The sequence below is a fragment of the Homalodisca vitripennis genome, chromosome 6 (genome assembly GCF_021130785.1).
Source record: "Homalodisca vitripennis isolate AUS2020 chromosome 6, UT_GWSS_2.1, whole genome shotgun sequence".
NCBI classification, from domain to species: Eukaryota; Metazoa; Arthropoda; class Insecta; order Hemiptera; family Cicadellidae; genus Homalodisca; species Homalodisca vitripennis.
The window spans coordinates 60,605,626-60,631,349 of record NC_060212.1 but is presented as its reverse complement, the minus strand read 5'-3'; the positions used below and the strand labels follow the sequence as shown (position 1 = coordinate 60,631,349).

The following is a 25,724-nucleotide window of genomic DNA, read 5'->3' as shown; positions in this document are numbered from 1 at the left end:
TCCTACTAACTTTTCGTGTAGGAAAGCAATGGTTCTTTTATTTTATTTTATATTCTATCGCTTTTAGTTGTCAGTTACTTATTATACTTTATTACCACTGTTTCGATTTTAAATGAAATTTTAAGATTTTATCATGCATGAACGACACAAATCGAAATTAGTTCGTTTTCTCCTTTTATTGTTAATTGGATCAGACACTGACTATCTTGTACAAATAATTATTTATAAGTAAAACTAAGATAAAAAATAGTATGGTTATTCACAAATTATCTTTATGGAAACTAAAAATATGCTTAATTGGAGCAAAAAGAAGTATTAAAGAAGTATAACTCGAACAAAAGACAAAATGTTCTTCGAATCACAAGAAGTATACTCTCCTGTACGTGGGCCCTATTATTCTGTAACTGAACTTACCTATATGCTACATTTATGTGTGCAAATATCGATACAAAATAGTTTTACATTAACATACTTATAATAGATTTTTCATTTAGAAAAGCTGTCTCTTTAATCAACTTTCCACTGATTATTAATTGTGGCTGAATAGTTCAATGTCAACGTGCAATTTCATAAAGTAATTCCATGAGTAGGCCTACCTAGCCTACTTGTCTTGTTCCTATAGATACTCTCTATTTAGAATTTGATAATTGCAATGTTTCCAGGTTCGGATCATCACGATTTGTAGTATACTCATATAAATCATGCTAATCATCATGAATGAAATACATTAACACGCTTCTATTCTCATTTAAGTAATTTGACCTCCGCATAGTGCAGTATCGAAAGACCCGACAGAAAGTGAAAAGACGGACAGACGGACTTAAACCTCCTTTACTTTTTGACCCTAAATCGATAGGGTTCTTCCTTAGACTAAGAGGGAGCCATGTAGCAAGTCTAAAGTCTCTACGACTACACATAACGTAGCTACCTACGGCAGGAAGGGTTGGTTCAATTTGAATGTTGAATTTAGATGGGTTATGTGTAGAAAACTCAGTTGCTCCACCGTGCTTAGAGGTCGTATCTATCACATTAAGAGTTATTGCACAAACTAACGGACGAACATCGACACGATTTCTAAAATGCCCTGCCAAATCCTTAATAATAAAAGGAATTTAAGACCATTTCGTTTAAGACAAAGTTACGTTTAATTTATTATTGTATTTTTATGAGACTATTGAGAAAGATGTTCCATGAGCTACGCATGGATGGTTTATTTCACACGGTAGACGAGTTCATCAAAGCACACGTATAGTATTTGTATAAATTATATTGTTATTGTTTTTTTTTCAAAATTCAAGAAGATATATTTACTTTGTTACCTTCCTCTTCGTTTTTGATCTCACTTGCTGATTGAAAGCGTCAAATTAATAAAAAACTAACTGAATTATATTTGTTTAGGCCTATGTGGTGGATCCGAGAACCCCCTGCCACTAAAGCATCAAGCTCGGATAAAGTGTAACGTGAATTAGTCTGTAGCCAGTACATGATTTGGCTCTTGAACCTTTTCTCCCATGCAAAGACCTTTGTAAAGTTTGAGGGAAGGGAATTTATCCTGTGTAACTTTCACCCTGCAACGTTCTTGGTTCATTTCCTGCTGTCCCTAGGCTACAAACATTATCTTCTGTTATATTGCTTGAAGATGGGTCTGTATTTATGTGACACTGACGAGGGTGTACTGATTGAACAAAACAAAGTCGGTGTACCAAATTGATTAAAGAGTGGCCGGGAAAGTTCATGTTGTCCCTTGTTTACGATTATAAGTAATGGCTTTATTTGCAGATTAAAATGTGTTTACAACTCAAATCATGTGCCCACAAGAAGGATGCCATATCTGATATCGCTGTGGATCAAGAAATGATATACTACCAACAGAAATTTCTCCATTAGCTAACTTTTTAGTTTTCTAGAGATTTATAGAATTGCACAGACCGTTGAAATATGATCATTCCAGGACAGTTTAGGATCCAGAAAGAAGACCCGGAGTTTGCTACTGGTGTCGGAAGATAGGGGAGAACTACTAAGAGAGCAAATAAACTCTGTCTTACAATCATTTAGTTTTCCTTATTGTAGCTAGATTATTTTTAGCCGCAATAAGGTTACGAGAGAATGTAGCCTAACGTAGGATAAGGTAGGTATTCGTTTTCCAAAATAAACGGACACTTCTTATTGTTGTTATTATTTATTCAATATAGTTTTTGCTATATTCGTTGTTATTTATTTTTTAACTTCTGTATTGCCATTGTTTGCATTTTCACAGAGAACTCTTCATCGGTATGATTGTTTATTAGGTATTTTTTTAAATTAATATGTGTATGTAAGTATTATTTTGAAAAAGATTATGTTTTACAATTCCAAATGTTATATTATAATTTATTCCTATGATTTTTGGTTGAGCTTTAGCAAACTAAAATTTCATTTCAGCCTGTCTGTCTCTTCATGTTTATCTGGTCGATGTCTCAAAAACGAAATGACGTACAAATTTTAAATTTTGCATGAAACTTTATTTTTACCACGATAGACATGAACCATAGAATGTGGCTGAGCATAATATGTCAATTTCTTTTCTGTACGATTCTGCCCGCGGGCACCTTGAGTATTAAATGAATATTTTAGAAATTTGCATGCAATCTAAGCGAAGTCTGTTACGCGATCTTGGTGTAGCGTAGGCTACTCATATCCTTTTATTATTGCAATGGATTTATTGTTGTTTTATTGTAATTAACAACTAAAAATATAATAACTTGTACAGCCTTAATACTTAATAACCTAAGAACTTAATAAACATTATACCCTAACTTTATAGTTTTGTTTGGGTTAGTACTTTTAAGTTAGTTTGAAGTCTATTATAAGTTAAGTAACTAAACGACGAGTTCACCTACTGTGATATAAGCTACTATAACGTATGTGAATGTAAAATAATTTGAATATGACCATTCAATCATATTAACGTTTTAACTACGGTAGGCTACTCATAAAGTAATTCAGCCAAATTTGCTATAAATGTCACAAAGGAATCATTTATAACGTCGCATCTTACAAAGAAAATCAGACTCGATGAAAATAGCTAAAATAAATTTAATTTGGTATATTAGTGAAATACGAGGAGAACGTAGCCTAATCAGCTTTGGCGGGCCCCGGGAAAAATATTCATGTCCCGTCACTTCGTATTTGGCGGACCCCAGTGAAATTGATATGTCTGTTAAACAAGCATAATTTCCAAGAAATATACTTTTGAATAGCAAGCAATTATTAAAGTTAGAAATAATCAAGTCTTAGCATGCCACTAAATCTGTTTATCTTAGTTGGTTTTGTTCTTGCGATTAATGAGGGAGAGACACGTGTAGGCCTACAATCATAACCACAAGTTTCAGAGTTTTGATTTTCAAATTGGTTTAGTTGATAAGCGCCATAACCGGTAACATTCTTCACTGTTATTGACATAAAAAGTGTTAATTTTTGTAAATAGTTTGCTTTACAAGTTTAAACGCAGAGATGTAGGCCTACAAGGTAAATTGCAGTGTCACTCACGTGGCTGTAGCACTACTATTTAACTAACATATGGCACTATACATTGTCAGAACAGTTCCAAACGTTGGAGGTTTTCACTTCCATGTTTCGGGAAGAATGTAGGCGTACATTATTTAAACTTTGACAACCCCATGTTGAGGACTTTTAGCTCTTGTTAACCACATGATGATGGAACATTCGTTCCGAAACATGTAGTGGAAACCTAGAAAATATGGAATTGTTGGACAAGGTAAAGTACCTTATTTTAGTTCATTATACAATATATATATATATAACAATTATTGGACTTTTTGGCATAAATTCCCTTTAATATTTCGGCTTTGCCGTTTTCAAAAAGGTATAATACAAAAATAACACAGTAAACAAAATTTACATAAGTAAATAAATAAACATTCCCATAAATAATTGATTTATTTTTTATTCATGCAAATGTTTATTTATTTACTTATGTAAATTTTGTCTGCTGTGTTATTTTTGTACCTTTCATTATACGTTTTTTAAAACGGCAAAGCCGAAATATTAAAGGAAATTTATACCAAGAAGTCCAATAATTGTTATAATAGAGCAATTCTGCATTTATACACCCGAAGTGAATATATATATATATATATATATATATATATATATATATATATATATATATATATATATATATTGCAAGATCTTTGAACCAAACAAGTCATAGCGTAATATCAATATGGTAAATTAGGCAATATTATATATATATATAATATATATATATATATAATATATATATATATATATAATATTGCCTAATTTACCATATTGATATTACGCTATGACTTGTTTGGTTCAAAGATCTTTGCGTTGGTAATTTATGTATCCGTGACTTATAAAACAACAGATTCTATTATAGTCCGAATAGATTTCGAACAAATCAAATCCTGCACAGCAAAAACAAATAAGGTTGTAGTAAAAAATGACGATAAGATCTTTCTTCACAAAGGACTGGTCAATTAATGTAGTGATGCAATCGGCTTTTGTTTGGTTTAATTTTGTTTTACTTAATAAGTTCTTTTGGATACCTTTCCGAGAAGACAGAAAACATAGAAACAGCGGTTTTTATCACTCGACAACGAGTAATAAACATTTAAAATAGAAATTCTTTGCCAGTTTTGTAACGATGCCCAAGGGAAACAGGTAAAGAAAAGTAGCCTATGTATGAAAGGTCTTTAATGATTTTGGTTTGATATGATGAAATTATTAATGAAATATAGCCTAGTTTTTGGTGGTAGTTTACATTAGGTATGTTTGGTTACCGTACTGATGGAATTTTAACGTTTTATGTATAAAAACGTGAAGTTCCCTTTACGTTAAATATAATAAAAACGTCCATAACCATAGTTGTCCTGCACGTTTATGGACATATCCGTAACCAGCATGTTTCTAAACTCATACTACTTGTATATTAAACTTTATCTTGTCCAGGCCAAATTAGTTTTTCGGGTAAAACGATTAGCCCTCATCGAGGGTAGGTTGGAAAAATGCGTGCCATCCGATAAGTTTTTGTTCTTTTCTTCTAGATCAATATAAGATTCAAGAATAACAAGTTAAGATGTGAAGTAGATAGGTTAAAATGACACATGCACCAACAGGACAACTGAATGACAATAAGACTAATGTTATCTACCGAGATAAGATAAACCGACACAACAATACAACAAGGAAACAATGCATGTTTATTTAATTAATTTTCCTACCGGAAACATACATAAAGCTTGTGTGGTCGATGCAATGCATAAATACCCACAACACATCTATTATATTCAGCAGCTTAATCGTGAGTTTTATTTCAAAGTGGACTCCTCACTACTTTAAAAGATTCCTTGTAGTATTATCACATTTTTTCTAATTTTATGCTCCTCGGGAAATGTTATCTTTTAAAGTTTGAGACTCTGATTGCACCACAGACAAACACGTAATTCAGGAAGCATTCTAGGAATAGCACCACACTCTACCTCAAGCGGACGGCGCTCAGGAGCGCTCTGATCCGAACTCCAGAGAAACCGCAGAGTTGTGGTAAGCGAGGGGCGGGGCCTACCGTGATTGGCGGAGACGACTGGCCAATGGGAGCGCACGCCAACCACAGTCGCCACGCGGGGTGGGGGAGGGCAGGACGATCAGTTCCCTTCGGCATGCTGTCGATGAACGACCCAGCAGGCGCTCTTGCGGGTATGTTACCTTTCGATTCGATCGGACTGTACGAGCAACCCAAACCGCGCTTCATCTTCAAGATGCCCCGTGTTGTGCCCGACCAGAAGGCGAAGTTCGAGTCGGATGAGCTCTTCAGGAGGCTGAGCCGCGAGAGTGAGGTAGGAAGTGCCTGTGTTATCAGTAGCCTACAGTGATAAGGATGTGTCTCGATTGTTGTGTTTCCAAGGGTAATCTCTCTCATCACTGGGTGTTATAGATTATTAAGGTTGCTGTTGACAAGCAATAGAATACTGCAGAATTGAAGTTAAAATTAAGCTAGGTGCAGGGAAAGCGGTTTCTACTTTTATAAATAAATTCCCAGCAAATGCACTAAAGTTTGATGAAATATTGTTATTCTAAATTGAAATATATTCCTATTACGTTTTTTTTTATAGACTAATATTACTTCTGGTCGGGATCTTTTGATACTGATTATGGACTATTTAGTCAATACGATAACCTACTAAAACAATCTAATCTAAAACATATTAAACTATATTTAGGCTACTTTTAATCGTGAACCCAATATTAAAATCTTTACCACTCTCAATGTCTATATATGTTCATTATCTGCATGTAGTAAATCAACATAGATTGTTAAATTGTATTAAATTACTTAACAGCTACAAAGTTAGGGGAATTCCCACCCGAGGGGGGATTTGGGGTTCTCCCCTCTGGATAGTAGCATGCCCCTCTCTTCTTCCCATGTATTACAGTGATGGCGCCAGATTGGTTGAAGGGTGGAACTGGTAAAAATGTTCTTCATGCACTAAACTCCCCCCCTCCCCCAGAGCTTCTTCTTTAATAAAACAAGAACAAAAGGACATTTCCTTACTTCTGATTTGAAATAAACTTGTTATCTATTGTATTTGAAATAGGATAACGTGTTATCATAACAGATAATTACCCATCTATACAAATACAAAAATCAAGTATTAAATGTGATATCTCAATTCTTATTTTTAATTCTGTTAGGTTGTTTTACTGTTCTATTTTTATTGCAGTCTGATTTAAATTTACTGTTTTGTTAATTTATTGTCTCCTCAATGTTGGAGTTGAATTTCTGGCTGTCTTGTTGTCTATCAGTTTATTATGCTATCATCTATTTATATAGCCTACTATTTAATTCTTTAATGGCCTCGTTTGGTTTTAATTATATACTTCAAGATTTACCTTCCCAACAGCACATAGGCCCTATCACTTAAGTTGACAATACTTTTGCAACTAATTTTTAAAATTAAGTCTAGATGATTTGCTGTAGCGTATGTTAAATGACCGTGAAATAATGAACAATAAAATTAGAAATAACGATAAACTATACATTAGCAAATAATATTAATTAAAACAGAAACGTTAAATTGTTTTAATATCACAGAAAAAATCACTGTTATGCTAGAATGGATCAGTATTGTGAATATAATAAAATATAAATTTTTTAACATTAAAAACCCCATGTTACAAGGAAACCATTCAGATATTGTTAACAATGAAAATAATATTTTAGATGTTAGAAACGTAAATATTATGCAGATGTTATGTTTTGAGTACGGTAGGAATATAACAATTACAATATAATAAAAACTCAGCATTACAGTCGGTATAAATAATTATAATAAACAAAAGGCTAGATTGCACTTGAAAAAAAAACTCAATTCAAGCCACTGAAATTTCACCCTTGGCCAAGTGCTATACGCCCTTATTACGTCCATATTACGATGGATCATATTACACCCAAGCTAGAAAGACTACAAAATCAGCCACCAGATAAAATGTGTGTGCAAAGGTTTAAAACCAAAGTACAGTGCAAGTTGTTACAGTGACCAGGGCTATTTTCTTGGTGGAAAACTCTAGAAGATGAATTGGTAGGCTATTTATTTATCGTCCTACTCTGTTGCATACTCTCCAAAGCATTATATTTTAATAAAATTCCTAAATACGTATCCTGTACCTTTAATTACTCTGTAACTTTTTTATCGACTCAAGGCGTTGCACTAAGCTAGCTACACCTGACGGTAATGTATCTTGTGCGTCAGTGTTGTTGTATGTAGCATGCTACATTATACAGTACGATACCATCTTGTAGGTATGTATAACTTCCGAAGGAAACAGTTTTATAGTTAAAAACACATTTATTTTTAATACCTCACGTTTACATCCTGAATTGTGGTGCACGATATCGAATTAATAGTAGAAGGGTAATGTGTATTTATACATTCAGTAGGGGTTAGATATTTATTCGTGGGGGGGAGGTGGTGTGATTGCATTTAACAATGTATAGTCTGAGAGCTAACTATTGGAGGTTATAACGTTTTGTTGATTTTACAATTAATTATCATGGAATACAGTATTGGACTATGAGAACTAAAAATAAGAATATTAGTAATACTTAGATTAAATCTCATTAATAAGAACCCAACAAGTCCTTCTAAAATTGTAGGCTATCGTTGAATGCTTGTCCGTATTTGGGATAGCCTATTGATTATTGATAGAAAGATCGTACACTCTATAAATCTGGTAGCCTACATAGGTTCCTTTTTGTTAATTTTAAGGTACAAACATTTAACCCAGACAAAGTTACAGTAAGTTTTGTCCAAACTTAAGATATTAAGAATGGTAACCACTTCAGGCAGTCAAGATCATAACGTGTTATGTTCCTTTCATGGGTACCAATTGAATCTTTCCACCAGGGCCGTAGCCAGGAAAGAACTGTGGGGGGAGGGAGGAAATTTGGTTTGCTATGTATTTTTTCACCATTGAAACCCCAGCAATGTGAGCAATAACATAAATGAGGATTTCGGGGGGGGGGGGGTTGAACCCCTAATCACGCCGCTGGCTACTCTCCTGCTTTTCACAATTTAAATCCATCACAAATAAGCTTGAGAAAAGAATGTTTTTGGCTGTCGAGCATCAATTTTCACTGATCAGAGAAGCAGTTACAGCCAGTTAGAGAGTTTCGTTACGTTCTGTCGAGTCCAACTCAGCTCAGTGGCATCGGTTTATCTTTAAGATTTCAAACCGCCACTAGGCTCTATCTCCCTTGGATACGCCCTGGACCAGTCACCGACACGGAACTGTAGGCCCAGGCGGCAGTGAGCCCACAGTTCCCGAGAAACGAGTGAATCAGTGGCGTTGTCATTTCCGCGCGGTATTCCCGACTCGACCGTAGCTGCAAAAAGCAGGCGCAGGCACACGCTCCGCATCTGGGCCTCAGCTGGCTGCTCGGAGGATAATGAATGAATGAGTCGGTCAACCTTGATTGTGAAAGCAGCAGGAAACCATCCTTCTTCCGATTATTCTTACTGATTAGTAAGTTCCGTGAAGACATATCAAAAATAGAAATCTTCTAACAGATGAAGAAATGTTTAAAAGTTGTCCAAACTTCTTTCTTCTGTTGAATTAATGATAAGCCGCTGCGATATCTGATAGTGTTAATTCACCATTGTATTTGAAGGTACGAATTTATTGTTAGTTTAAATGTGTATAACTGTCTGAACGAGAAAATACAGTCATTGCCGATTGCAAATACAGTGTATAATTCCTTTTTATTGGCAAATTACATTTTCACAGTCGACAGCGTATTGAATTACGCATTAGATTTGCAACTGTACAATAACAAAATCTAAATCCGTTATTCAACCACCATTAGGCTACTATCAATAAATAAAATAAACTAGCCTAAGTAGTATAAGTAATAATTATCCCTACATTATAATATTAATAATAATGCCAACAACAAGTATAAAAATAAATAACCAACAAATGTAATATAAGCTAAATTAAATACAAAACTTATAATGGTGATAACAATTTAATACTAGCCTATATGTGCTACTCAAGTAATTAAAATTATAAAGATGCTGTAATCAGAATACCATATTAACAATATAAACAAACAGTAATAACTAAATGCGAAATTAATTAACTAATAATAATAGGAACAACAAACAAAATAAACAACTTGGGCAGCTGTAAAGGACAACAATGATTGCAATGTGAATGTTGGGTTTAGCTCCAGTTCACCTTTCTCTTACATGTTTTTCTAAAGAAAAATAACAAAAAAACGTGTATTTGAATAGTAAAACGGATTTTATCTAGGATATTATGTCATATGGGTATAATTCTCAACTATTACACTGTACAAGAGAATTTACAGGAAAGTCATAAAAGCAGCTAAAGCATATGACATTGAAAGTAGACTGAAGAGCAGATAACATATCGAAAGTAGCATGGGAAATTATTAACTCAAGCAAATTGAATCCTAGAGAGTCGTGCCGCGATGCTTTCAGGGAGCATGGTTTTCTGACTTAACCCTCTCTCTATATCTTGGATGTAGCTCTGTATTGTCGATTCTGATGTGAGTTAGTGCGTGGCAGGGACGTCCACAGGTATGATACTAGAGGTGAGGACGGCTACAGGATGCAACATCATAGAACAGTGGCATCTGAACAACTTCCCTCACAAGCTGGTGTCAGAATAATAATAATCTCCCTGAGAGCATAAGAAATGTCAACAACCCAACCCTGTTTAAAGCTCGATTAAAGGACCTTTTAGTGTCTGAAGTGTTTTACTCTGTAGATGAGTTCATGTTACGCCGCTGGGACCACTAAATTTTCATAACTTAGTACCGATACTGAAGCCATGTATGAATGAGAGGGAGAATGTAATTTAATGTATGTATGCGAGCAGTGAATGAGTCTTAGAATAGGAAACTGCAGGATTTTTAACTTTATTTATTGACGTTTGCAAATACAATGTAAAATTGTTTTAAAGCAATAAAAATATGATTCATTGATTGATTGAGTGTATTAAAAAAGAATAAACTTAGTTAAGTCATAAAACAATTACAATTAACTAAAAATATATTTACAATTCAAGTGACACTCAACTGAAATGTGTGAAAGAGATGAGAAAATAAGTAAATAAGAAAAAAGAGGTTTAAATCGTTTCGTAGCAAGTACATTTAATTAGTTTCAAATATATATATATATAATATATATATATATATATATATATATATATATATTAATTAACTTAAATTTCACTTAATATTCCCTATTCTTCGGAGTTTTTTTTATTTTTAAATGGACATCATTACCATAAACAAAACAAAAATAAAACTAAAATATCTTTGAAATCGTGAGTTTATGGTCTTGGATTCATACATAAGTTGCATGGAATAAAGAGTTAAATTTTTCCAGATTTCACTCATATTTCGGGACATTTTTCTTTTCTTTTTTCCATTGTAATATATTTTGAACTATTTAAAATATTTAAAAAAGTAGCCAAGACGGTCCAAGCGTCCTTAGGTTATGAACTTTACCTACAAACAGCATTTCATTTTTATTGATATAGAAAATCGTTTAATCGTATTAGTCTTCAATCAGTAACGATATTCTTATGAACGTTATATGTAGAAAATTGTATATAAGAATTTAATAATATTATTAATCTTTAACCATTTTTAGATAGATAATTCTCAGACATAACACAAAATATATTTAGTGAATCAGTTTAAGATGTTGTTGGTACTTTTTGTATTGTCAAACTTAGACAAACGTACAATATCTTATCCTCTATTTAAATTTCAATTTAGAATGTAGGAATATTATCGAAACAAAACGACTGATATTCTAAGAAGAATATACGGGCTCAAATTATTTGAGCCTATTATGAAAATTTGGTGTCTATGTCCAGGCGGAGGATTTTATTGAGCGTCTACAATTTGGGGTTTTTTGGCCTCTAATGACGTAAATGATTTTGACGTGGCCCTTTATTCCAGGTAGTTCTGTTTGTTGCTAATATTAAATTGTAAAGCCTTAACAAACGACTTTACGGTTACCATTTTGGAAACTAGAACACTAGGAATAAATAAACCGCCTGAGACATAATTAAGTGCTCTTTGCATTTTTCCTGAAGTTACCAACGTTTAGCATATGGGATTAGTTTAGCATAGGGATATTTTATGGGATTAGTTGGTCTAGTAAAAATTTGTATTCTTTCCTTTGATAAATGAAAACTCGTATTTTCCGAGCATAGGTCAGGCGTAGCATTTTATATACTGATACTATCTAAATCTGCTTAAATAGATTTCAGAACCCATCAGTAGAGGTTTATGTGATCTATTTGCTTTTGAATAGCGAATATTAGAGCAAGTTATGCCACACTGGCTTTACTTAATAAAAAAATTAAATATAAATATTTCGCTGTTAGCCCCAACATTTAATATTAAGAATAAATGAATTAAACTTAGGATAGAAGTAGCCACATTGCATTACTAATTTACAAGTTGAAGTTTTAAAGAACCTCTCTGTACTTCCTTGCCATAATTCATTAAAATAAGAACAAGATTAGAATTAATTGAATAGATAAGCCGGAATTTTGATAAATTTCTTATCCCTAAAAAGCTAAATAAGACTAAATCAATTGAAATTGGATTTGCGAAAAGATTTTTACAAGCTCTATTTTAAAATATTGTTATTGTGCATTTAAGCAATTCAATATTTGAAAACTTTATGACATTTCCTTCCATTTGAGTGTGTATGATGGCTTGGTTTATTTTTCGGATTAGGTGCATACACTTTCATTACACTATGAATCCTTATAAAACCTCGTATTACCTTAAAAAAATGTTAGCCCTGACATTGGCCATTTTTCTATGCAAAGCTACAGGAAACAATAAACTAACTTTAATTTTATAACAAACATGAGATTTAAATTGAATTTATTTAATTATATTACATTTCATTACTGTAATATTATATTGAAACTGTAGAGGGATAATTATGTACACCATAAGTTGTTAAGGAATGATGCATAAATTAATCTAACAAATGATTGAAGTCAAGTTGACGATAGTGGTTTCAAAATGGCTCTATAGATGGTTTTTTAGAAATTGAATTTTATGTGATTTTCAGAAATTTGTGTGGCAATATTTTTGTGTGTAATTCAATTGGAAAGCGCAATTTGAAAATTCCTTGTATCGTGTTTGTACTGCTTTAAAAGACCGGAGCTGTGAAAATTGAAAATAGCCCATTTATAGGTACCATGCAGTTATACATTAAATATAAAAAATAACATCCGTCACCACTTATATAGGTATACGTTTCACTAGATCCAAAAAAATAACTCGTTTTGAATTGTGCATCCTATACGTTTTATTTTTTAACGCGAAGATTATGTAGCAGAATATTCCAGAAGGCGTTTCTTGTGTTCTTTATAACGAACTTAGCAGTAACACCGTTCCATTTATGGAACAAGAAGTGGGTTTTTTATATTTTGAATGGAAATATGTAGTTCCAAAACCATACGACGGCCACCCCTTAAAATCGTTAGGCGCTTAAGCTTTGAAATAAAAAACCCACAACATATACATTTTTGTTATAATAATATTAATAAAATTGAAATATATCAAAATGTCACAGATAATTAAGCCATCATTTTGCCTATGCCTCTGCTAAGGACGAGAATATACATAGCGAGAATTTATTTTGACTGGATTGAAACTTACTAATAGGCTGTTTATACCTGTAATAATAACGAACGTATTCAAAGGATGCATAATTAATTAACCGCATAGAAATATCGCATTGGTTTATCCAATTATAAATTGGTTGTCATAGTAGGGATTGTAAGTAGTGCAACCGTAGGATTTCGCTCCAGTCGATTTTTCTACTTAAGGGTGGAAAGGGGAGATCTCTTTTAGAATAGTAGTTTTTCTGAAAGTGATATTACGTTTAAAATGCTGCAATACTTAGAAACCTTCCAGTTGTGAGGTGGAATGCCAAGATTTTTGCCTCGGAAAAATCTAAATATTCTGCAAGAGAACTTTGCTAGTTTGATATTATTGTTGTGCTCTAAGTGGTTTCCACGTAAGTGGTCTAGACTAAGTGGTCTCCTCCCTGGAGATTTGTCCATGCAGACTGCCTGTCACCTTTAGCCCCTGCCGGGAGAACCTCAAGATCTAGGGGCGCGGGTGTCGTGACCCCCTGATCCCTGAAATAACCCCAGCTAGTTCCTTGTTTACAGAAATAGCGCTATTGTCTGGCAAATCCTCGCAGTCAAAACATGGTCACGGCCTCTAGAAATAACTGGACTTGGATTATCTAACGACAGCGGCCCTGGCTCTTGACGGCTACCAGAGCATTTATCCTTGGCTGTTGGATGTAAAAGAAACGTGATCATTACAAGTAAAATAGATTATGCTGCTGTTTTTGTATAATAATTTATAATATTCACAAATCCGAGATTATTTATCAGTAATGTAACTGTTATTCTTGTATACTTGATTGTTTTTTGTTCAGAGAATTGTACGCAGTGGATGAATTTATGGAACACAACATCGTGTAAATGACTAAATTCAAAATTTAAGATCAAAATGTTTTAAATTAATTTTTATTTTAAACTATTGCGTATTTAGGTTATACATAATGTTATTCATTTCTCAATACTAATGTATTAGTAACGCAAAATATATGTTAGCTTAAACAATGTTTGTTTACACAGGGACGTAGCCAGCTAGGGGGTCCAAGGGATTCGCACCCCTTTAATTTTCACGATTTATTAAACGATTATTATTATTTAAATCAGTATTACTGACATGTACTGCTGAAAGATCGTTCTCAACAAAGAAACGGGTCAAGAACTTTTTAAAGAACAAACTGGGGCCTTACTCTCTGTCCACTAGGGGAAAATATCAGTTGTCTGGATCCTCCTTCCAAATTTTTTCCTGGCTACGTTCTTGTACATGTTAATACAACACACAAAACTTGCTTAACTTGCTTGTTGTTGAACTTGTTGTTGGTTTAACTTCAAAAAATGGTTGTTACCGTTATTAAACAGTAGGCTTGTGAAAATTTTAGGCTTTAGACCACTGAATATGTTTGGCCATTGAATATCTTGTACAGAATAGAAGCTGAATAAAATGTTCAAAAACGCACACGAAGCTATCAAACTATGATATTTCTAGCGTTCTTGCTAATCAAAAAACCTGTGCAATTATTATTGTTTTGATTTATTTCTTCCGTGATAATCTAACTGTCGACAATATCTCCTATTGAGACCTGAGTGAACCTGACACTAATATAGATATAACTGTACATACGCTCATGAAATATCCGTAGAGTTTTCATAGTCCTACATTTGTAACCGTTTATAGACAGAAGGCTGATGGTGATTTGTCTGCAGGTGCGGTACACCGGCTACAGGGATAGGCCTCTGGACGAGAGAGTGCTCCGCTTCCACAACGCTTGCAGAGAGGGTCACACGGAAATTGTAAGTATAGACCAAAGTATAGATTTAGAGAGAATAAGTAGAAAGAATCTTGCAAATGGACGAATAATCTCAGCCAGTGCAAGCACTGGGAACGATCATAGGATAATAGTGTTATTGTATGTGCATTAATATCCTAAATAATCGAAAAAGTTATTCTAAAACAAAGTAAATGTTTAGTTCGTAAATTGATATATTGTTGGATAGACAATCTTAATGATAAAACAATAGATTTTTTATTACACTTGGCTTTTTATAATCATGACCGGTTACTAAAGCAAAAATACAGGAGAAGGTAGATATTGCAATTTTTACATTCATTTTTGTAGTTTTATTTTATAATGTCATTATAAACTTTGGACTACGTAAATAAGATGTATTGTTTGGAAAGTAATCTGAGAAAAAGATACTAGGAGTATTTAAAAATATCATGGCTATGTTGAGTCTATTGCGTATTAAATACATAAACAAATCTTTTTAATGCATAACTATTTTTCTTTTTCTTTATATTTTCGTGTGTGTTGTGGAGTAAAAATAATTACACTTGGATAAAGAAAGCTTAGATCGTCACGTAAATAATAACAGACAAACATATGGGAAAATACAATAAAATTTACTCTTCATTTCTTTAAAAATGGCGACTATTTTAAAAGTACAATATTACATTATTCGAAACGCGCTGTAAATACAGAAAACGTTAATAGCACAACAATTAACCCTTAAACACAATTTTACTGATGTAACGTTCTTATATGTAAGTAAAATCGCTCAAATGGCTGTAAGCGTTTAGTAAAATTACATGGTGGGTCAATCCCAGCGGGGACAGAATAAGATTTTCTTATTCTCTCCTTGCTGGCCAGCCCTCGCTCCATATGGCATAGGGTTACATTAGAGAAGATTAAATAATTATAGTCTATCGCAATAACAGGATACGTTTTAATGTTAAACATCAGTTTTTTAGCTCTCATTCAAAAACGTTTAGATATGTACAAAAAAGATGGTTTAAATGTAAAAAAAAACAAACACTTTTTAAGACCTTTAAAATGACGAGCTACATAAAGTACTTTTCCATTTAATTTTTTAATTTATGCCCTTTATTACTTTTTCAAAGTATTAATTTTTGGGGCTGAGCAAACTTTAGTAAATATGTTTAAGTGAAATGTCATTTCAAACTGTATTTATTGTAGATGAAGAATTTACTGGTTTACTGTGTAAATCTTTAAATTTGTAGAAAATTTAAGTTTTTTAGTTTTGGTCCGCTATTTTGAAACAGTAAAATATTTTTGAAAAGAAAACCTTCGTGCAGTATTACTGTATAAGAGATTTAAAACAATGTGCTATGTGTCATAAGTTTACATTAAATATTTCAAAACCTCCAGTTCTTGCACATCTTGGTCCTTAAATTTAGTTATTATTTTATAATCAAGTATTGATCCTTTAACCTCTTTACCTTTCAAGTAGACTATCAACTTTTATTTTAAACTATGACCAATATTATATTATTTGTATTAAACCCCACACAGGAAGACCGATGTAAAAAAAAATAATCGAAATAATCTTTGCGGCATAGTCAGAGAATCTTCCTTATTCATTTTGATCCTTAAATGTTGGATAATCATTTAAAACCCTGTTTGTTGAGGGGATGTCTGTCTACTACACTCTACAAGTTGTGACTTCTTACAAACGTTTCTACGTTACAGGCGTTCGTGGCCACGGGTACCAACCTACAGCTGGTATTCAACCCCACGGCCAACGGCTACCACCTAAGTACTGCTAGCAGAGAGTGTGACTTCGACAAAGAACAAGGAAAGGTAGGAAACCATCTTCAGATATATATTTTGTACTTTGTCTCTGAATTGTAGGTCATTAGGAAATTTTCAGCTAAGATTTAGAATGAATAGGGCATTATCTAATGAATCAGGCTTTAAAAGGAAAACAACACATAGAGACAGACCAAAATCTCTTAAAATTCTCTATTTGTAACCTTTTGAAAGAGGAATCTATAACAACTGAGTCACGTGACTTTTGCTATCGCGAACTATCTTGTCGTAAAAAATTGATATATGCTCATTTCAACAAGGATAACAGGTTGTTGGACATTTTCCCTCGTTATGTGGTAAAAAAATTTGAAGCTCCATAATTCTAGAACTATCTCTCACCTTCTTAAACTTAAGATTAAGACAAGCGTCAAGTCTGAATCTTAAATTTAAGACATTTTCATTGAGGAGTTCTAGAATAGTGTTTAAAGACATTACGGGTAGCACTATTTTTTCAGTTCATTAATTCTGTTATTATTTTTTTAAAGTTTGTTATTTACGATGGAAGGTTTGGCCGGTCAACAGGATCTCGGACATTTGCCATCGTTTTGGTTACATAAGGTATAACACAACGTTTCAAGGATTGGAAGCTGTCCTCTTCGTCAGTCGGGGGAGGTATTAGTACATACAAACATAGAGAATAGAAAGAAGATAAAGAAAAGGGTTCAAATATACCCAAAAGCTGCTTGGAGTCTAGTCCAGGCGTTGTCACTTGCAGAGAATGCAAGTCTCGAGCACAAGTGACGAGTACGAGAAACACAATCACACATCACACCAGCAAGTATAAAAGTGGGATACTGTTATTTTCTTCTTTCTGTTCTCTACTTTTGTATGCGCTAATACCTCCCCTACCTGATGAAGAGGATAGATTCCAATCCTCGAAACGTTGTGTTATAACTTTTGTAACCATTACGATGACAAATGTCCAAAATCCTGTTATCCTGTCAGTTTGTTATAATCCAATGAAAGCAACTCTTTTGGAGCTACAGAATTAAAAATTTCGCCACTTTTGCTACTTACTGTCTTTGGGGTCGTTTTGGAATCTTTGTACAAAATATATAGGTTATAACAAATAATCCGGTTGGTGATTTTTATTTAAGACATTTGAATATTTCTATATATATATATATATATATATATATATATATATATATATATATATATATATATATTGGGTTTTAAAAAGGTTTTAACTTTATTAATTTGTATATACGTTACCAGAACCATTATTTTCTCAAAAATACTGAAACCTCATTTCCTGTCCTGAAATCTCTGGAATCGCATCTGCCTCGAACGTCCATAGCTATCGCGTTCATAATACATTCTGATGAATAAATTATTCCCTAAACACACGGCAAATGTTAAGTAGCGACTGAAGGGCGAGGGTGAGGTACCAGAGGGCCGTGACAGCTGTATTATGTACTAAGGGGACCCTTAAGGGCGGCACCCTGTTGACAGCATTACTCTAATATAATACGTTAAGCCTGTGTTCATACAACATGTCACAAGGACTCTCGCAATGGCGACCGTTTTAAAATGGCCGCTCCGGCCTCCCTTCTATTGAATCGACCCCCCAACCCTTACAGCCAGCCCTTCAGCACAGTATCAATTTCTAAGGGTGACATCCTCCCGGCTCTGATAAGCCAGTTTCACTTCATTGTCAGACCTACAATCCGGTCCATCCCCCGTCACCGGACAAAGCAGGATATTTTATCCCAGCGTAAAGTAAAAAGGGGATCCGTTTAGCGCATTAGGCATCGAATGGGTGACTCGATATGTTATTTACACGGGGCCCTTCATTAACTGAATTTATTACTCTTAAGAAAGTATTTTATAGCTTTTTAGTTGTAATTTTTAACATATCGGAATGATGCTGAATCCTCGAATGAATTTGTAAACGAAGCTTTTTGCTATATTTTGTGAATTTAATTTTTTTTAAAATATAATTGATGCAGACTACCTTAGTAAAATATGCTTTTTTTTAAATGAAGTAGTAGAATTTTATAACCGAAGGATTGAGGTCATGTTAAAACTTCTCATTTTAGTCAGTAACGTCGGTGGAGCTTCAGTTCGTGAAACAATTTTCATTTCAAATAAAAAATTGGTGATTTTTATTTTTAATTCCACCACATTTGTCTTGATATATTAATTATTATTATATTATTTTATGGAGTTACTGAATGATTTAGCTACTACAGTTTATTTGAAATTCATATTTGCGGTGTATTATAAGTTTAAATTGATTTTTCATTATATTTTAATGAAAATCGTAGGCTATTACTTTTGCTCATAAACCTCTTTCATAATTCGGGAGTAAATCAGAGACGAATCAACGTAGCCTATAATTCTACTGCCCTTAGGCGAAAGGCGGTCTGAGTGAATCTTCGCACTGTCGGTGTCAAGACCAAGGACGTAGCCAGCGAGGGGATCCAAGGGGTCCGGAACCCCCTTCCCAAAATTGTCACGGGTAAGAACTTTTTAAGAAACAAAATGGGTACTGTCTGTCCACTACGGGTAAATATCAGTTGTCTGGACCTCCCCCCCCAAATTTCTTCCTGGCTACGTTCTTGATCAAGACCTTTTTGTTAAACTTTGATACAAATGTTATATAAACCGTTGTAATTCTATAGAAATATTTATCCCGCTCATCAGCAACAGTCCTGTGTGAACGCCACCACTCTGTGACCAGCTATCGATAAGCGTGAGAACACCCGAGAGTTCACGTCTCGCCGGAACTGATACGGGACTGACCGCGCGTTATCATTGCCACTATCGGTCTTGGTCGGGAGATGTGGACCTCGTTAGGTCAATGCCACGAACTTTCGAATTTCCAATTTACATGTCTTTATTACCGAAATTCAGATTCTAACACCCTTTGACGAATGCTAAGGGTCGTTATCCACATTTTCAGGGAAGATTTTGTTCTTTAAGACTTAAAACATTATTCTCCGATGGTCCACTTAAAATCCGATTTGGACCAGAGTATAGGTTATGAGTCCCAGGAGACCAGATGGTAGCCACGCGCCTCGCCACCTTCCAGGAACCCGGCGCCCGCTAGCGCCACGTGCTCGGCTACTCCTTGATGGCCGGCTGCTAAAAAAAGATTGGCCTAATTAAGTGGTGATTTACGGAGTTTAAGGTTTTACCGGTTACGGACAGCAGACAAGCTGATGCTAGGCTTGGCTAGGCTTCGATGATAGCAACTAGGCCTTGAGTGATGATAGAGGTGTTCCACAGGGTACTATCTTGGTCCCTGTACTATTTATTAATTATTTGCTGGCAGTTTGTTATCATAACGAAAGTGTAATGACGTTTTAAAATTTGTATTATAAACATATAATTGTATCCTTATTTAAATATATAAAACATATTATACAGCTTGGTTTACATTTAATTGTAAGTAGAAAAATTTTTTGTGCAGACCAAAATTAAAACGAATGACCTAGAACTCGTTCTTTAAATAAACCTATATTCAAAAAATGTAACTCGTAACAGTAAAATATTAAATGCATGGTATGAGTAGTAGGCCTACTGTGGATGAATAATTCCACCATTTCCAAAGCTTTCAAAATATAAAAACAAAGTAATCTTTTAGGGATAAAACTGCAGAATATAGTGAAAGCAAGGGATGCTCTCATTCTTATTAATCTTCTTGAAGAATAGGCTTCAAAATAAAATAGACATTTCACATGGTGTACTGATCCTTTTACACTTTTGGAGTAATCCAAATGGATAAAGGATTTATTTGGTAGCCCATTTCTCTAAATAATTGTTACTTCTGTAAGCTCAATGGCACCTTGCTTGGAATTAAAATGTTATATCCAAAAATAATATTCTATATTTGTTGTACACAACAACACTAATTTCCAATTATTTATTTTAATATATCCCTGAATTTTAATAAGCAAAAGATAACTTAACTAAAAAATTTGTGAAAGTTATATTTATCGAAGAAAATTGATAAAGCTATTAGGCCTATGTTTCTGGACCTCAGCTGATATTTAAACCTGCACGCTCCCCTCCGGGATCATGGCTAGGAAGGCGATGGATCACCGGGGGACGGAGAGCACGTGTCCGAAAAACAAAAGCTTCCTAAGGGTCAGCAGCATTCTGTTCGTTGCCCAAAAAAGTTCCGTTTCCGCAGATCAGTTCAGGCCCTTGGCCCTTGACGTGACGCAGGCCGACAGCTGACCAGCGCGTAACATATCTGGCTTTGTGCGTGTGGCCGTCCTTTATTGCGATATAGGAGCCCTAAGCCTCCCTCCGCTTCGCGCACAGGGAATTTTACGTCTTATTTGTTACGAACTAGTCCCAATTATGAGATATCGGTCTGGCCAACTCACATTTATCCGATTATAGAGGTATGAGTAGTATTCACGTATTTATTGGAGGATGAAATATTGAGCTGATCTCAATGTTCCATTGATTTGGACTTCCGCAATTTTGTTTGGCACTGCAACCTCATTGTAGGCCAGTTTCAAATTTGGAGAACTTAGAACCCATAGAGCCAGTTTCTGAACATTACCTCCTTCTCTTTTTGGCATCTATCAAATCGTTCCATTGTTTTAGTAACAAATTATGATAACACCAACAGACTTGTGTAGTGAACTTATTACTATGACATTCTCAGCAGAGTAAAACATCAATCCTCTAACCGCAAGAGAACTTAAAATCTTTTGGCACGTATATACGTTTACAAATAACTTCAATGTCAAATTAGAGTGTAGGTTTCATGTACCTTCAAAGCTGTATTGTAAAATAAAACAACAAAAATATTGCTTTTAGAGAGACATAATTTCTTAATTTACTTCCACCCGCTTCATTAAACAAGAATTTAGTGGGCCCAGGTTCTAGACTATCATACATTCTTCAATGCGATTGACAAATTAGATGTATTCTGCAGTGCAATAGCCTACTTCTGTTGTGCATTTGTGCCGCAGAAAAATTATCAATTGGAAGTTAAAAAAAGTGTAAGCTTACAAAACGTAAAATAGAATAAAGTCGATGAGAACTTTTCCAGTCAACAATTGTTCTTTCTGAAAGCCCTTATCTAGAGCAAAAAAATTACTCATTGTAAGAAAGTTTAACATCGGAAATATTTTTAAAAACCATCGATCCTTTTCTTGAACGTTCCCCCGGTCCATATGATTTCACAAGTCACACGTAGGCCTCCAAACTCCGTGACATCGCTGCCTGACGTGCCTGCTGCTCCGGACGCGTGGCTGCTGTCCGTCAGAACGAGGACACAAGGGTCCTGCTCGTTAAAGGGTTTGCAAACACGGGATAATTAGCGCCGGCGTGTGGCAGCCCTGCAGTGCATTGTTGGCACAAAGCGCCGTATGACTGGGCAAGACAAAGGCTTTGTACAGACCAGCGGCGCGGCGCTGCCTTCCCTTGCTAATTAGCGCAAGATTGCCCTAGTGATAACCGACCTTTGAGATAAGGGAAGTTACCTATACCTCCTCTGTCTATCCAACGACTTCTTTCACAGGACTGCTATTAATCCATGCAGTGATCGGTTAGTTATATTTATAGACGATTGACTCATTTCGTTGTTTGAATCATTTGTGGAAATTTTTAATCCCACGCAGAACCATATATATGCAGGAGGGCTGCAAAGATGTGAAGGGATAGGCTAGGTTCATCTCTCTTATAAATTTTACTCCAAAACACTTACCGTACCTGAAAATAATAACCACAACAATCAAAGCAATTTCTAAATACACTTTTGACACACAAATTCTAGTCAAATTGCTTGAAAGATCAGCCTACATTGTCTGAATGCAAGCAATAATTATTACGACCATGAGATATCATGAACAGTTTAAAATTAGGCAATTTGCTTGACCATGGTTAGATGGTGAATTTATAATGAATTAGGGGAAGTTGCATTAAATAGTCTCATCGACAATAATAGGTGTTTGAAAATCCAAGAGACAACGAGCGATCTGCAGTAGTATCTAAAATAGTAATTGAAAGATAACAGGATTTCGGATATTTTTCATCGTTATATGTTTATAAGAGGTATAACACAACGTTTCGAGGATTGGAATCCATCCTCTTCGTCAGGCGGGTGTGGTAAATAATACACAAAAAAATAAAGAACAGAAATGAGTAAATAAGGATGTTAGAACACTTTTCTATTCCTTTTTTATGTTCTTTATTTATATATGTATTAATACGTCCCCCAGGAGGATAGATTTCAATCCTCAAAACGTTGTGTTATAACATATAACATATAACAATGGCAAATGTCCAAAATTCTGTTATCTATTCAAATCTTCCATTGTAGCATAATGGAATCAATCATCCAATACCTCACTGTGAGGTAGAAATGTACGTTTAATATTATAGTGATTATGTTTAAGGGGTTCACTTAAACTATTACTCTATAGGTACTCTTTCTCTTAAAATGTGCATTGTAACTTAGTTTCCCGGGTGTTGAGACTTTCTTTTAAATCGAAAAGCAAGAAAGAGTGGTTTGAGGAAAGATACTAAATTTGTGGAAACTCCCAGCTACTGAGTTCTGGTATGGATAAGTTTGTTTCTCTTTCGACTAAGTTGCTCCTAATATCCTGATATCCTCAAATTCTAATATCCTGATATCCTCAAATCCTAATATCCTGATATCCTAAAAGCAACCGATATCAAAGTGACATTTTTAAGCTTGACAAATACTAAAACGCAAAAATAAAATTAATACAAAGTAGTTAAAGTCGCAAAACTTGCAACCCCTATCTTGCGTTAATAGACTATAGCGAGCATGGTTGGTTTTCTTCTTTGAACAGAATGTTGTGTCCACCGCCAAATTAGCCCTTTCTACCACAATAAAGGATTGGATTGACAGTGTTGTTGGCCGGTATAGTGCAGAGAGCCGGCGCTGCCCCGGTGGTCCTGGTTGTTTGTTGTCGTGTTTCCGACTCATTGCTCGAGTACACTCCCGTCGAGGGTCCTCAGGCGTGCGCCCCTCTGGCCCTGCCACTGTTGCCCCGGGGCGTCTCACTGGGCGCCTCGCCCACTCTGCCCTGCCCCGGGCTAATTACAGTTTAAACTGGCCTCATTACAATCGTCTACAACTCCACAAGACAGCTGACTAACGCGTATCAAACAATAAAACAGACCAGTGTATATCTCTCACTGAGTACAGTCAATGTCGGTAAGATTTTCTTAATTCAAGTTAAGTTATACCTTTCACAAGTTACGTTTTATGTTGTATCTGCTTACTAAAGCATTGCAGGTAGCACATTTCTTATATGACCAACCGATCTAAAAATATGACTTCATCACATGTGTTGCTAACTTCCTCTAAAATGTCATCTGATCATTCTGAGTTGATAATAATTTGTTTTCCTTAGATCATGGGGAACCTTTGTACAGAATTTCCAACCCTGTAGGACCTTTTGAAATCGTTAGAGAACAGACGACCATAACGTCGGTATGGTGGGAAGGGTTGATTAAATGTTAATGTTGAGTCTAGCTCCAGTTCACCTTTCTTTTAGTGCAGCGTCTGGAATCTGACGCTATCACAGACTTGGCTCCTGAAGCGAGAGTCATGTTCGTCTGTAGAGATCCAAAAGAAGTCGGCGACGACGAAGCTGAAAACGAACTATTTGCATCGTTTCGACATCAGAGACACCTAGAGCCACAAAACATAGTGTAACCTAGGTGAAGAGATATTCTCATTGTCTCATCAGGTGCACAATTGAGTACAATGTAATATTTTAGACACGATCCCAGAGGGTGTTAGAGCAACCGAGTTTTATACATTAACATAGCTATGTTGGGAAGGGTTAATTCAATACACTGCATATATACACCTATATTATACTGGGTAAGCTGCTGGGTAACCAGACGATAGCTCATTTGTACCTTGGGTGTCTCTGATATCGAAACAATGAAAAGAGATCATTTTGAACGTCGTCGTCGCCGACTTTTTATAGATCTCTTCAAAGAGATCAAGAGGTTGATAGAGACAAGTCAGATTCTAAACGCTGCACTAAGAGGAAGGTGAACTGGAGCTAACCTCAACATTCACACAAACGGACAGAAGGGCCTGTCGAGCCCTTATTGTCTCATTTTATCATCTATACATTATTTGTTAACATGTTTAATTCAGAATTATCAAATCCAAAGCCAGTTTATAATCCGGTACGTAATCGAGAATAGCAGTCATCACCTAAACAAAGCGACTCAAACGATGCGTAATTCGAGGGCGAGCGTTGGGGGTGGTAGTTGGCAGTTAATACAGCATCCGGTGACAATGACTAGTATTGTGTGCCGGCGACAATGAGACTAAAACAATAGTAATGGGCAATAGCGCGAGGTCCGCCAGCTTCCCTGGCACGGTGGCCTTTGGGCCGTCACTCATCGTCAGCCCCCCACGCCGCCTCCTCGTCACGCTCCCAGCGTGAACCGGGAAGTCATTATCCTTCGGGATATTCAAAAAGGGAACGAATTTTCTCCCGATTTTGATCAATCTCGTGGAGCTCACTCGCACTGGGTTGTCGTCGAGTCGCAGGGGTGCCACCGTCACGTTAAGGATGGATGGGTAAAATTTGGTGATCCCTGAAAATGTGTCATAGTAGGTAATTTGATTTGATCTTTTTGAAGCGAGCGATTTTGTAAACAACTAATTATTGTTTTTGAGGACTAAACGAATCGTACTGGAGCTTCTTCTTCTCGAACCAAAAATTAGGCCTAGTACCGCCAGAACTATGAAATTTGTAAAATCAATAATAAATTGATTTTGATTATATGTAAGATTCGGCCAGAATGTATTGTTCATGTCGTGCTGCATATTTTTCTATAATTTTACAAGTTATTTTATCAATACTACTGAAACATTACTTAATACTTGTTCTGATAGAGTTGGGGGAGGAGTAGAAAAACCCTTATGTA

At 35.0% G+C, this 25,724-nt stretch overlaps 1 protein-coding gene across 1 annotated transcript in view; it reads left to right on the top strand.

Moving 5' to 3' along the window:
- The first annotated feature begins 5,660 nt into the window (after positions 1 to 5,660).
- LOC124364359 (protein big brother-like) overlaps positions 5,661 to 25,724 on the top strand; it is a 58,071-nt gene continuing 38,007 nt past the window's right edge. Inside the window, exons 1-3 of the mRNA XM_046819758.1 lie at positions 5,661 to 5,861; positions 14,926 to 15,012; positions 16,710 to 16,820. Of these exons, the coding sequence (XP_046675714.1) occupies positions 5,685 to 5,861; positions 14,926 to 15,012; positions 16,710 to 16,820 (375 nt within the window). The 5' untranslated portion in view covers positions 5,661 to 5,684. The remainder of the gene's footprint in view (positions 5,862 to 14,925; positions 15,013 to 16,709; positions 16,821 to 25,724) is intronic.